The 15,122-nt window shown below is 34.0% G+C and overlaps 1 protein-coding gene across 1 annotated transcript in view; it reads left to right on the top strand.

Moving 5' to 3' along the window:
- The first annotated feature begins 3,006 nt into the window (after positions 1 to 3,006).
- DCDC1 (doublecortin domain containing 1) overlaps positions 3,007 to 15,122 on the top strand; it is a 38,240-nt gene continuing 26,124 nt past the window's right edge. Inside the window, 6 exon segments of the mRNA XM_068148547.1 lie at positions 3,007 to 3,125; positions 3,128 to 3,219; positions 4,064 to 4,131; positions 5,002 to 5,099; positions 5,558 to 5,747; positions 13,843 to 14,048. Of these exon segments, the coding sequence (XP_068004648.1) occupies positions 3,045 to 3,125; positions 3,128 to 3,219; positions 4,064 to 4,131; positions 5,002 to 5,099; positions 5,558 to 5,747; positions 13,843 to 14,048 (735 nt within the window). The 5' untranslated portion in view covers positions 3,007 to 3,044.

The following is a 15,122-nucleotide window of genomic DNA, read 5'->3' as shown; positions in this document are numbered from 1 at the left end:
TCCCATAGTGTGGCAGCTTCATCCTCAGACCTTGAGTAGGTTTTGTCTGTTCACAGCACTGAAAGCAAATCCCATTTCTCTGACATTTGGGCTGAGACAGAAGTGGGTGCTGTCTAGTTTCTTGGCTAAGCAAGATGAGATAGTGAATGCTGTCAGAGGATTGTGTTGTCCAAAAAGGATTGTTTAAACTTTTACTTCTGTGTTAAGCATGAGTTGCCTAAATGAGAAGTATAGTTTACTTCTCTTTAGAGTACTGCTGAAAAATCTTTCATGGGCAGAGGCCTGTGGGATGCCAGGATTTCACTGTGAAGTGGCGGAGATAGGAGAGGCTGTTTCTTTCTATTCATCAACACAGAGATCCAGGATAAAATTTTCATTCAAGCCTTTGGCAAAATTCCCAAAAATTTTAGTGGGACATGAGTTTCACACACAGCCTGTACTTGCTAGATTATTACTCAGGGTGTACTTGTTTAGAATGAAATGTAGTATTGTGATAGACTGTAACTGGAAAAAGTATTAGGAGACAAGGAGTAGATGTGACTTTCTTAATAAAAGGAAAATGATCATCACTTTTTCTTTCAACTGACATAAGTTGAGAACAGTTTCATATAATTGGCAGATGTGAGGTTTGCAGCATTATTTGTTGAAGAAGGTGCTTCCCAAAGCAATAGAGATTGTGTGTGTAAAGCTGTCCTTTGGTGGATGAGTTATTGTGAAGACAATTTCCCAAACATATTAAATTTACTAAACTTTAAGGCTTTGTTTTTTTATCATGTAAATGTATACTGTGGATTTCCTATATAACAAAATTAGGTTTTGATTTTTTGTACAAATGTTCTGATGATGTAAATGCAGACCTGTACCAGAAAATGTTTCAGGACCATGATACAGGAAATATGTTCTCATCTATCAGTATAACGAGATATTAATGTGGTTAGCTGGAGCATACAAGCTTCTAGTGCAAAGATAATGTACTGCAAACATGAAACATACATGATGACTGCAGAAAAAAAACTTTAACAATGCAAGCATAATGAATAAATAGAATATTTGCTTAGCCTCTCCATTGTAGTTAAGATCTGATATTGCCATTACTTTAATTCTTAATACTTTGGCAGTTAAAGAAAATGCCTTCACCATGCATATAATGCTTGTCTTGTGAAATCCAACATGATGTGCAAGCATAAGAATAATAAGGTAAATTTAAGTAGGAGAATGTTAAAATAAATCACTATATCTTTTGAACAACTGCTGAAAAAAAAGAAATCAAAGGATACATGCTTGTCAAATATGCAGTATAAATAAATAATTTAGGTGAGAAGGGATGACTACATGTAACAAAGAGACGACCAAATAATGAAGGGCTAAAGGGTGGTTGTTATATCTGATGTACTTCATTGTATATTGTAAGTAATTGCTATCCATAAAAAATTCCATGGCTTCTGTATCAGAACAAGAGACAATTTGACAGGCAACACTAGTAGGAAGCGACAGCAAGTACAAATCCTTGGCAACTGTCATTATCCTGCTGTTGAATTCGCATCCAAAACTGTGTGATAACTTTGACCTGCGTGGCTGTTACTGAACAGACGTCTGTTAAAGTAACTATATTTTTCACTTCTGAAAAAATAATAGTAGCCATGTGTAGATTTATTTCATAGAAATTTATGGACTTGTTGTGGTTTGGTGTTTTTTGTTTGTTTGTTTTTGTGGTTTGTTTTTTTTTAGTGGGCTGGTTTCTATTTGATGGCTAAATATGGAGAAATGTTCTTTAGTCAGACAATAATCAATAGAAAATTGTACAAGAGCAGTAGAATAAAAAAAAAATGCTCTGTTGTAGCTAAACAATTTGAGCTTGTAGAACTAACTGAAGGTAAAAGTTCCCTTTGTAATAATTACAAAAAGACTGCAATGCTTTTGCCACAAATAACAAACAGTTGAATTGTTTTTAAATGGGAAAAAAAATTGTTAGAGGTCTTTAGGATTTTTGGGGTTTTTCATTATTTTCTTATTCAAATTTCTGGTTTAAAAATCTCTTTGTATCTCTACCTGGGCATCTTTACCTGTCCTGTAAAGTATCATGACATCATCTTGCCCTAACCCTTGACAGTGACTGAGATGCTAATATATTAGTTTAAGGATTTCCTAGGGAATATCCTGCAATTTGTGTGGACAATTTTTGAAGTTCACATTTGTTATGACATAATTTTTGTGATTTATAATGGGAATATTCTGACAATGATTATTGGAACATGAAAGAAGAATAAGGGCTTGATCTCATTCAATTCCATTCTTACATCTTTTTGATCGTTGATAGTGCTGTTGGCACGGTTACATTAGTGCTGATCTGGATCTTCCAAAGACTGGATAAAATTAGATTGTGAGATCTTCCTGTGGGTGAGTATTCCACCTAGCCTTTTGGCCTACAGTATAGAGTAGTTTTGTGACATTAATAATAGCCTCAAAATGAAAGTTGGAGGCTTTTGTTCTCATTATTTGTAATGGCTTTATACAAATATGCTCCCCTCCACCCCCACCCCCTCCACCCCCTCTTTTTTTTTTCCTTCCTAGCTTTGTGAGATAATTTAATGTTCATTGTGTATGAAGGAAGGTTAGCACAGTCTCAGCAGTAGTGGATTATAGTATAGCTGAAACATCTACTTCAGTATAATTCTGTCCTAAAGCATTTTAAACAATTCTCGTTCTGATATTGGCTTGTGCAGACATTAATTGAGCTGAATTCTGGAATAATGTCATAGTTTGCAGAAATAAGAATCAGGATGAAGCTATTAACAGAGTTTCATAAGGTCTTTTCCAAATTAAGTTCAGTTGTTACAGGCTTTTCTGAACTCCTTGCACAGGAGTGTCCACATACATTGGAAACTAAAGACCAAAGCGAAAAGATAGATTTGTAACCATGTGTATCATATTTCTATTTCAGAAAATGTCTCTTTCCCTATGCAAAAACAGCTGCGAAAACTATAGAAGGGAAGCAAATCTTTAGACAACTTCTATTTGCCCATAACATTCGCCTGCAATCAGCAATGGTTTCAAGAAGGTCAACATGTCAAGATTGTTCTACACATCAAACAAAATCAGTTCAGAGCTGTGATGGAGTATCAGACACACAGACAGCTACCAATCAAGCAATACAGACAATTTCTGTCTTGTATCACCATCCAAGAGAAACAGAACTGAAGGTGTTCCCAGAGGTCAAAGGTAATCTAAGCTCTTCTCTATTGCTATTCCTCATGACTGCAGCAGTTCCGTCACCTTGTAATGACGATTCAGTTGGTATTCTAAACCAGATATTGCTAATTTTAATTAAGATTTCTTGACCTTTTTAAAGCTCTATTCTTTTTAAAATTCTATTGATTTCAAGAAACATTTCTAAGAGACAAATAAAATTACAATAAAGCAGTCATCTCAGTTTATTTTACAAACTTTTAATAGACGTAGCAATAGGTAGGTAATATCCATCAAGTTGACTATCTGTGAAGAGGAATATGATTCTTCATAATTAATTTGCCTGGAGGATTCAAGAGAGCAATTGGATTTTGCAATGTACCATAAAAGTGATTAAAATGAAGACCTTGTGAACAAATGTGTATTTTAGTGTGCTTCTCATAAAAAGCTTTTTGTTATTAGAGTCTTATATTTCAAGTCATTAAATACTTGTGAGCTGAGACAAATGTAGATGATTATTGTTATCCTGATATTCCTTTGTGTGTAGACATGACCTCAAAATGACTCTAAATTTCACTTTTGTAGATGTTTTCTGAAAGTGTGGTATCCAAATTCATTCAAATATTTGTAATTGCCAATTTGTATGATAAGAGATACTTTTAAATATACTTGTCTCCTGGGGTATGAAAGCCATAAGCTCTAAAGCCAAAAAGAAAATAGTTATTTTTTTAAGGGGGTCACATTCTGGCTTTCCTTGCTATGTGTTTTAGTACTCAGCACCAAAGTACATTGATTTAGTAGTATGACTTGCTTTAGAAATGCTAAAAAGAAGGCCAAAAAAAGATAGGATTCTCACATGGTTATTTTGTCATTCAAGAAAAGTGGAAACTGTAAAATTTGTGAGTTTACCTATGTCAGTCCAGTGCGAACTGAAAGCTTTCCAATGTTTGTCATGGAAGAGAAATTGAAATCTTAGGCCTCAAACCATGGAAACCTCTTGCTGCAGACTATGACAGAGATCATATGTCTCAAGTATTTCTTGCTGAAATATGACATTTTGTTATAAATGCCCCTCCTTTTTTTTTTAATTGAAGTAGTCTTATTGTAGTGTTGCTCAGAGGTTGTTTGTGGTATGGGCATTTAACAAGAGTTTTATGGTGGTTTTTTTTCCTGGCAGCTGCATTGAATATACTTTGCTATCTGGGAAACAGAAACAATTAACAATAAGCCCCACTCTGCAGTCACTGTACAGGCATAATTGCTGTCAATCTGATTGAAATTTTGCCTGAGAAAAGGCTGTCATCAGTTCTTAGTTTTTAAACTAGAAGCAATAACCCAGCTAGTATGCACTGAAAGCACTCTTTAATTACAAGTTTTCTGAGAATCAACAGGGTTTTTTCCCCTCTGTTTATTTCTGCTGATAGATTTTGAAAAATGCTTTTAAAATTAGATTGCTTATTTTATTTCATAAAAAGACTTCATAGTGGAATTAAGCAACTACTTGCAAAATATTCTAGGAGTTTTGAATAGTCTCAATTTGTGATACATTAAATCTGTTTTGTTTAAACCAGCCCAATTTCTTACTATTTTCTTTATCTGTGAACTAAATTCTTGCCCTGTGAAGATTTTAATGAGCATACACTCAGATTGCCAGAATTTCCTTAAAATTAAAAAAGAAAGAAACAAACAATAATGCACAAAATAAAATAACAACCAAACAAACCCCAACAACAAGACAATTAACTTGGATGCTTTCATTAATATCCCAAACTGGATATTTTTCAACAGAATTAACTGTGCTCTCTGTTTCCAAAGTCCAGAGTGCATTTCAAGTATCTGAAGTTATTAAACAGCAGCCAAATGTAATCAAAGTCATAGCTTACAAAAATGGCACAAGTCAGATTTTTGCCACAGTTTCTGTGTCCTTAATTAAGCCAGGAACCTCTAACGGAGGTTTTCTTGCATGAATAAAGTTTAGTTGTAATTTTTGCTTCAAAACCTAGCATTCATCCCTTTTTTTTTGTTTGCTTTTAAAATAAGTTTATATGAAACTTTGCTTCCTTTGCACACCATTCCAAAAATGTGGGACTTGCTAAAAATGCTTACAAATACTGAGTGAAATAAGTTACAGCATAATGTGCAATGTTATTTGACATTAAAAGGCAGGAGCATAGTACTTTTAAAGTAGTCTCTTGAAAGTTATGGTTTTTTTCACCCTATAATTTCTGGTAATAATCACTAGAATACTAAATTCCTTGCAGTGCAGATTCTATGCTTGGTAAATTAGTTGAGAGTGGATATTTTTAATTTCCAATTTCCTTTTTTTCCCCTGACTAAATATTGGTCATAAAATAAACACATTTGTAATCAGTATTCCTTACCTCTCGTGTTCATTTAGCTGCTAGAGGAGTGCTCTGAAAAGCTGAATCTGAACATGGCTGCACAATGAGTGTTCTTGGCAGAGGCCACTGAAGCACTAGAACCTAAAGTCGTACCCCATGATGCCAACGTTTCTGTTTCGACTGAAGAGACCTTTTTATAGCCATTCAGAAAAATGAAAGGTAAAAAACCAAAAACAAAACTGCAAACACCCCAGCAAACGTCTTAAGGGGTGCAATTAAAAATGATTTTCATCCTGTCTTTTTGCATGGTTTAACAAAACTAATGTTTACTCATTTACAGCTCAGTAAGAGGATAATGTGCTTAATGAAAGAAAAATCTACTGACAGCCACGTTTATTGCCCTTCATTAGCATTGGTACTTAATTTAATATAGATCTGAATAGACATTAGGGAGCCTGCAGGAGGTTAAATGGTGAAAATGTAAAGAGATTATTGAATTTACTGTTTAGTTTCAGTGACATCAAACAGACATAATTAATTAGGCTTCTTCAACTAGCAAAAATAATCCAGAATGTAAGACTGGATTCATTAATGTCATTGTATAACATTTTTGGAAGTCTCATACAGCAATATGGAATGTCTGCTTTACTATGCTTTGTTAATTTTAGTTTGTTTGGTAAGGCAATTATTAGAATTTTTTGTCTTTTCTCATTCCTTTACCAGTCTGTTTTATTTTTTTTTTCAAGGTGGAAAAGCTATTTCTGAATCCTTTACAGTTGAAATGTGAATGTAAATGTTTCTCTCTGCCATTGCCATTTTTTATGATCATAAAGTACATTGTGAGACATGCAGTGTATTTGTGCTAACATTTTGCAGCATTACCTTAAATAGGTTTCAGTATCAAATTCAAGATACTAGTTGGGTAGTATGTTAAGCTATTAATTCATCTGGCATTTGTGATAAAGAACATTTAGTTGACATAAGCAAAATTATTATTAGGATAGTTTGCATAGGTAGGAATCTACAATTCCTGTGTGCAGTTCCAGGAACAAAATGGATTGTTCGACATTACATGAGACATGCCTATTTGTATCACCTTTTAGCAGTATAATGCATGATGTATTTTTTAAAAAGCTAAATGATAGCAAAGAAGAAAAATGAAAGACACATTGTTCAACTAGTGTGTGTTTTGTATGCATGTTATGGTTTGTTTTGGGGTCTTTTTGGTGTTTTTTTTCACTTTGGGGCTCTTTTTTTAATGTACCTTCGTTGGAAACAAGCCCTTGGGTTTCTTTTTCTTCACAGTTTTTCAATAGCATTTGTTATCTTGGGATGTATTAGGAGACATACTGTACTGTTCAATCTTTCATTCTGTATTTCAAAATATCCAAACTATCTTTAGCTACTGTGGTAATGCAGAATTACATTTAAAGAAGATGTTTATATAGAACTTGTTACTGGCTATCTGCCTAAGAAAATTGCTACTGTAATAGCACTCTCTCTCTATAAACATGAAAAGTCTAACACTAATTAGAAGCTTTATGATCTAAGTCCTGTAATTAAAAGTATGTTTATGTATTCATAGAGGTATTAATGAATGAAACTTAAGTATGTGTGTTATATAATCAATTTTATATATGATAAGCTGTTGTTGATAGAAATTATTATGATACAGGTGATCCACTCACTAGAATGGCTATAATGAAGGGCCTATATGGTCAGTAAAAGGCACAGATCTTTGTACTTATTCTTGCAAAAACGTGTGATAAAACTGCTGTCGGTATTGTGCTGTTGGTATTGTGTAAATCATCAAAACAATCCTATTACTGCATTATTTCCATATGAATATTGCTATAATTTGTTACAAGCTTTTGACTGGTACTCTTAGTGTTTCTTCATGCATAGGACTTGAGTCTTATGATAGATTTTCAAATTCATTAAGCTAGTCTTTTTTTCTTTCTCTCATTTTCCTCTTGCAAGCCAAGTTGAAAACAAAAACTTCTGTGCTTTGTCTGCATATCTTTGGCTGTGTTTCATTGTGACATGCACTGCTGTTCTTTTAGCACCAAAATGTTGGCACACATTACTGAAAATTTCACACCATCTCTTGCTGGATCAGCAAGCTTAACCTACCAAAATCTGGTGTTGTTGAATGGTTTTTGACTGATAATCAATCTTTTTGCTGCTCGACAGTTGTTGCTGGGACACAGACTAGAGCAGGTGGCAGATGTGCCTTGTCTTTTGAGAAAAGAAAGAGTAGGTGAGCTTGGGCACTGACTAACATATTGTGTGTCCATTAAAAGGGTAAATAAAACAGAAAAAAAGTCACTGCTATAAGTAGAAAAGCCACCAATACCAGAAAATAGGCCTTTTACACCCCTGCTTACAAGTTTTAATAGAACTGAAAAATGACAGTTTATAGTGTGGAGTAACGTGCTCAAAAATAAGAACTGATGTTAAAGACATTCATAAAATCTCTGTGTGACATTCCATAGTACTTTTTTTTTAACCTTTTTTTTTTTCCTTTTTATTTATCCACTGTGTGAATGACAATGTACACACATTAAAAAAGCTACAGTATGTTGAAGACAGGTTTTGGAGATGTATAAAACTGTAGAAATTGATAGTATGTATTTGGTATTTTCTTTCTCTAGCCCACAACTGGTGAGAGAGCATAGAGTAGTATGACTGGACAGTATAAACATACTGATTGCTGCATTTGATAACAAGGTCAAATGTCAGTAGCAAATCTTTATTTTTTGCATGAGAATAGAAGATCATGTGGTAATCTGTAAAGCCCTACCCCTGCAAATATGTACAAGTCATCCCATGGAAATCAGAGAGAAGTTTCACATGTGTAGTTACACATACATACCTGCAAGATCAGCACCTTTGTGGATATAAGTATTTCATGTACTATATAAATTGTAAAGTGTGTCAGAATTGTATCATCTTGCACATACTTCCATTGCTTCAAGTGGCATAAATACCTAGATAAAATACAATTCCCAGTGATGTTGATGTCTTGGTTTATTTGGATTTATTCACTTCCTCATTTTTCTGACATTAACATTTAAGTTGAGATTTGGATCAAGTGAATAGGTGCTGAAACAGAAATTGACAAATTGAATAACATGAGATAAAAACTGGGAGCCAGTGCTGCCTTTAATTCAATTCAATTCAACATTTATCACAAATACACATGACATATCAATTGGAGGGTATAGAAGTTTGGTAAACAAAAAGTAGCTAATCTCAAGCAGCAAGTCTCAAGCATTTAAAACATTTTTGGAGGATTGTTGTGGAACTAGTGTGTTGCAGAACTCTGTCAGAGAGTTAATGCTCTGTAGTAACATACTTCTTCCATGTCATTTGGTGATGGTCAGTGGTTGTATTTAATTAGCTGTTCATTTGGAATACAAGGGAGACCACACAATTCAGTGTTTTTTTTGTAGACACATAGTTAGCAGTTACTGAATTTCAAAATATATTTGATGTTCTTATTTGTTCTTTTTAAGACCTCTTTGTGGGTGAGTTTCAGGTGTCTCCAGTGTATTCCTTTATATTTTTAATTCTTTAGTTACCAGTTTCTTAAACAAATACTAATTCCTTTCTACTGAGTTTTATTCCAGTGACATTAACAGCCTTGCCCAATAAAGTAATGAATTAGTTATTATTCCTTCACAAAAAGTGCATGCACTTTATCAAGTCATGCTCTTGTGAAATGAATGACTTCTAGACTTTATCTTCCATTCAGTAATTTTTCAGTTTCTATGTTTGCCATGTTGCCATCTTGCTTCAGAGTTAATAAGTTGGAGACAAAGGAGTTTGTGGACTTAGACTGTGATCCAAACCTAGTTATGCTCAGGTATAATTCACTGTACTGCTGACAGTAACATCAGTGATTTCGGCAGGAGCCTTTAGAGTACTGAAGCTAAGCCCTTTTACAGATAAGACTCTACACTTATTAGAGCTCCACTGACTATAATGGGAGATAAGATGTCTAGCTCACATAGCTCATTTCATAGTGAAGGAACACCAGATATGGAAACAATTAGTACATAAATGTTCATTATTTCACTACTGCCCCAAAATGTCTATACTCTTTCACTTAGTTATATTTGTAGCATGGATATATTTCCAGTCTTTGTGCCAAAAGTACAACTAAAAATCATGAACAAGATTTTGTGTCTTTGATTAATGCGCTGTGATAAGAAGGCCACTAGAAAAGTAATCCATATTTAGTGTTAGTGCTGCATTTAAGGTCTATATTTAAATAAGAAGATTTTGTTTGATAGCATTTAAATATCATGTGATGTACAAAATGGAATAATTTACTGAGACAGATTACAGTTGACAAGAATGTGTGCGAATGGATTTAAAAGAGGACATGTTTTCTACAAGGAGTAAGTGTCAGCAAAATGATTGATTCTTAGCATTCTAACTATTGACTGATTTGGAAATGTTTCAATTCCAAGCAGCATTCTGAGGGGTACAGGGCTTTTGCTCATCAACACATAAATATTAAAGTTATTGCATTTTGGGTCTTTTTCAGAAAAAAATGCATCTCTTCCATGAACTGGTTGTTAATACATTTTATGACAAATTTTCCTGTAATTATTGTATTTTGTTATTATTTCAATGCATTTTTACTGGAATTTTGATCTGAAAAAAACAATATGCTGTAGCAGGTATTCATAAAATGGGCAGAAATCCTTATCGTATATTGTAAGCTTATCCATCTTAGAACATAGGTTAAAGATGTCATGATCTTTAGACACTTGTTGTAAGCTATAGAAGTTTCTTCTTGGATCATCTTATATCAAAACAGACTTCAATAGCTTGAAAATAGCTTGATCATATCCTGAACACTAGAATGAAAAAAACCCTGCTCTCTGGGAGGAATACCAGTAAAGCCTAGATTATATTTTGGTTTATGGGTTTTTGATGGAAAATAAATGGAAAATTTAGATTCAAGTTATTATTACAGACTCTTACCATGCTTTCCTGTTTTGGGTATGTTTTTGAAATCAGAAACATGCCCATTGAAGTCTGCCTTCTATCCACTGAATGACACTGAAGAGCTCTAGAAGTCTAGTGCTGTGTCTTTGCCTCCTTTGGATTTCTCATGTAGCAAACTCTATTACTTTCTTTGCCACCAGAAGCAAAAGTAGATATAGCATTCCCTCAAGAACTCCCACAGCAGATTCTGATGAATAGATTTTTCCAGACAACATATATGGAGTATTATTGGTGGCACAATAATCTTAGCTAATGTATTCTCATGCTTTAACTTTCTGGTCTTAGGCTTCACTTTCCTCTCCATTAACTTTGGTAGGTTGTTAAAGAAATATGGGAAACCTTTCTGATATTGTTTAGCTTGATGATGTTACTGGTTTGGAAAGACATTTTCTATCATGATGAATTGACCAATGATGGATTGATCATGATGGATTGATTTAAATATGAAATGTAGTTGAACTTGTCCTAACACCTCCCCGGTAATAGCCCAGATGACAAATCCAGGGTGAATTTGGAGACATCCTTACATGCACAAAGAACCAAGCGTTGTAAGAGAGGTTTTTTCCATACCTTTCACACAATAACATAGAAAGATCTTGGCCTATAGAATCTTTGTGTTAGTTTCATGATTTGCACTAAGCCAGAATTTTAAAATGAAAAATTCTTCAAGAATTGAGATCCTTATCCCTACTAACCTATAGATTGCAGAAAGAATCTGTTTACAATAAATTATAATTACATCTCTGACCCCTAATAGTAAAAAACTTGGGAAAAAACCCAAACATATAAAAATCTTGTCATAATCTGGGGCCTTCTTTAGTTTAAATGGACACTAATAGCATGGCCTAGTTTCCTGAAGAATTCATAGAAGAGTTCAGGGCAAGGGGATGAACTATGTTGATTGGCAGAGAAGATGGGATGTTTGCAGTTTTAATAAAATGTAGAATTAGGACATACTTCAAATAATATGTCAGACTAGTGTTAGTGAGTTTAAAATCTAATGACAACTGCTGTCATTATTAGTTAAATATAGCCATTGTGCCTGTGGCAATAAATGATGACACTTCAGAACATGCAGAAACAAAAAACTTTCAAGAATTTAAAGAAAAGGGAGTGACTGTAAACTTAGTTAAACACAGGAATGTGGCCTGGGCATAATATGTTCCCCAAATACAGAGACATCTGTAATTTGAGCAGAGAACATAACTGAATGTAACATTATGTGTTGTTACTACTAAAGTCCTTAACATTTTAGGCAGCTTGGGCCTTTCTTCCTATTTCATTAATATATATCAGTGAACTTCATACTGATTATATTAACATTTAATTGTATTAACATGCAAGTTATATTTCTGATCTGTTGCTGTTCTGCACCCTTTAAAATGTTCCACTCAATTTTCACAATCTTAAAAATTTGGAACTAGAAAAAATTATCTCTGATTTTTAACAAGTAAAAATATTTTTGTTCAGTGAATAAGTTTTGGATTCATAAGGTGATGATCCTGAAGAAGGGAGCAGGAAAATAATGCTACATCTGTGTTAACAAGTTGTACAGTCCTGGAGAAAGAGATCTGTGGAACAAAGCAGTACAGAGGAATTTAATGTTCACACCACATATTTTAGGAAATATTGCTTGGAGCTAGCTCTAGTCTGTAAAGTGAACTCCATGAAGGGCTTTAGGTACACATCTGGAGCACATCCATTGATTTAATTTCATCCAAAGGATATCAGTTTGCCTGCTTGAAAACTGAATCAAAGTAGAATCATAGAACTGTTTTGGTTGGAAAAGACCTCTAAGATTGTCGAATCCAGCCATCAACCCAACACTACCAGTACCTTAAGTAGAAGCTGCTAAGTTCCTCACTTAAAAATTGCAGTCTGAATTGAATCACTAATGTTGATGCATCCTTGTGGAAGAAAGCCAACCACAATATTTCAATTCTAAATTTGAAATCTACATACTTGTTGATATGTAACTTTGGTTATAAACTGACCCTTAATAGATTAATAGACTTAAAAATTCACATTCTTAGTCTTGGTAAGTTACTGTAGCTGTAGTGAATTCACTAAGGTTTAGCTAGTTTACATTCATGGAGGGTCTGATCCATAGATTTAGAATACAGTGTGAGATTCCATGGGTTGACAGTCATTAAAGTGGGGAAACTGCACCATGTTTTAATGAGATATTTTTTTCCCCAAAATGATTGCCTGTGTCAGTGTTAGTGAGAAGATAAACTTTTTTCTTAGCACTTTAAATCACTATGAAAAGCCCAGCCATTTACATTTTAGTGAGTGTATTATTTATTAACATTATTATTTATTAGCCTAATATTACTACTTATACCCATTTATTAACACATGCATTAACACATAATCAACACATGCTTTGTATTTCTTAATAAAGTTGCCACATGATACGAAGAGTTGTGAATTGAAGCCAATTTTTCAAAACAATTGCCTTGCATCTAAGGTAATCCAACTGTAACAACAGCAATATAAGGCTTACATTTTTGGAATTATAGATACATTCCATTAACATTAATGGCAGTTACAAGGCTAAGGATCCTCTAACTCACACTTATTTTAGTGATCTTAGGTTACTAAATGATTTTTAATGGCCTTTGGCCCATAAGTTTTAAAATCTATTCAGCTCAGGCTGAATTATCAGCACAGTGAGTGTACTTATTGGCCCAGTTCGGATCTGTAGCTACTGATTATGTTTCTGCATGCTATGTACAACAATCCCATTTGAACATTTAATTGTAAATGCATTTTGTGCAGAGGCTGTGCACCATTTAGAGGTCATTTTCTAGTGTTTGGAAAAAAAACCTAACAGTTGAAGTGAAATAAAAATGTCATTTATATGATGCGGTGTCAGATACGGAACTCAAACAATGTACAAAAGGTTCAGGCTTAATTTTCCTGAAGCAGAAGAAATGAGAGGCATTTCATTTTTGTAGGTGAGAAGTGAAATGTTCCTCTCTGCTCACTGATAGAGGCATGCTAAGGTGAATTTTAATTATGACTAAATTGTGGTATTACTCTTTCATACCCTGAACATCTGTTCCCTTCAGGACTGATGATTTATGCAGGCTATCACTGCAGACAGCTTGCTACAGCTTATGTCACGGTTTGTAGGAAGCTGGTGGTAGTATTTCAGAAAATACCAGCATCTAAGTGGAGACAGGCCAGTTTGTATTATTAAGGTAATAGGGAAATGGGGAGCATGTTGTGTCCAGTTTTAATTTTGAAGCCAAATATTGACTTTACTTTTTTTTTGTTCTCCTTTCAGACCATCTGTCATTAATGAAGAAAGTACCTTGGAAAGTGAATGGCCTGGTTCTTCATAAGGGTCTCAAGTAAAAGAAAGCCAAGCCTGTCATTTCCAGCTACATACTGAAAATTATTGAGGACAACTCTGACAGAAGTTTAGTTCTTAAGAATTGGTCGGGGCAGGTTAACAATGAGAGTGTTGCACCACAAGATCAAATTGAACAGGTAACCTTTGTTTTATTAGCATGTTTCAATGACTGCATCTCCAAAGTACCTTCATTGTTATAGCAGATTTATTGCTTTGGTGTAACTATAGATTATTCTTTAGAAATACACCAAAAAAATAGTATTACCAGTCTTTGGAATTAAACAGGACAGGGATTATATGTATGTTCAAGTTAGACAAAGGGGATTTTACTCCCCCTTTCCTAAAAGGCCCCCTGATCTTTAATCTGTTTATCCTTGCCTAGTAGCCACCTTGCTTCTGATTGTACCTATTTATTCTCCTAATTTTGTGTGTGCTATCAGTACATTACCTGAGGATTTATTACCAAGAAACATTATTCCTAAGACTATCAGAGGTTATATATGTAAGAGAATACAGTCAGTTTTGATTAGGCTAGAGGCTGAATTATAAATATTCAGTAGCTAAAATGTTTGTCTTAAAAGATATGTAACAACGCTACAACCTATTTTAAACTTACACAGTATACAAGAAGTTGGCTTTTTTTTTCCTGTATAAGGTATTTTAGTACTTGGTAACTGAGTAGGTTTTAGAAGAATTGATATGCTGTCTTTGTTTTCAGGTAAGTTTAGAAGGCTATATGTATTTATCCCCAAACAGATATGGCATATATACCTCATAGACCTGATTTCTATTATTAGTTTGTGATACATTTGAAATAAGTTCCTGAAAATAAATTCTAAATACTTTTTCAGACCTAGGGCTGACTCACACCATGGAATACTACATATAAGGAATTTTGAATGCCTGGAGTGTTATCGTTCAGCCCTCTTTGAATTGTGTAATCCTTTTTCTTTTCAAGAGTGTAGGACAATATGATTGTTGTAGGTCCCTCCTGACTGAAATATTCTATTGTATTGTAATTATAGTTTTCTCCACCCAAGAGCACTATATCTGGCTCAGTTAATGAAAAGTCACATGTCTGTCAGTTTTCTACTGTTCCTGTGATAGATATCATCCCATATTTTGTAATACAAAAGTAATTTTATTATTGTCAACATCAAGAAATTGCACTCAAATGTGAATAATAACACATCTGCAAAAAATGTTCTCAG

This window comes from Melanerpes formicivorus, unplaced genomic scaffold (genome assembly GCF_026170545.1).
Source record: "Melanerpes formicivorus ecotype bairdi unplaced genomic scaffold, bMelFor1.0.p_v2 SCAF_16, whole genome shotgun sequence".
Taxonomy (NCBI): Eukaryota; Metazoa; Chordata; class Aves; order Piciformes; family Picidae; genus Melanerpes; species Melanerpes formicivorus.
The sequence above is the reverse complement of the archived record's forward strand: the minus strand, read 5'-3'. Positions and strand labels throughout refer to the sequence as shown.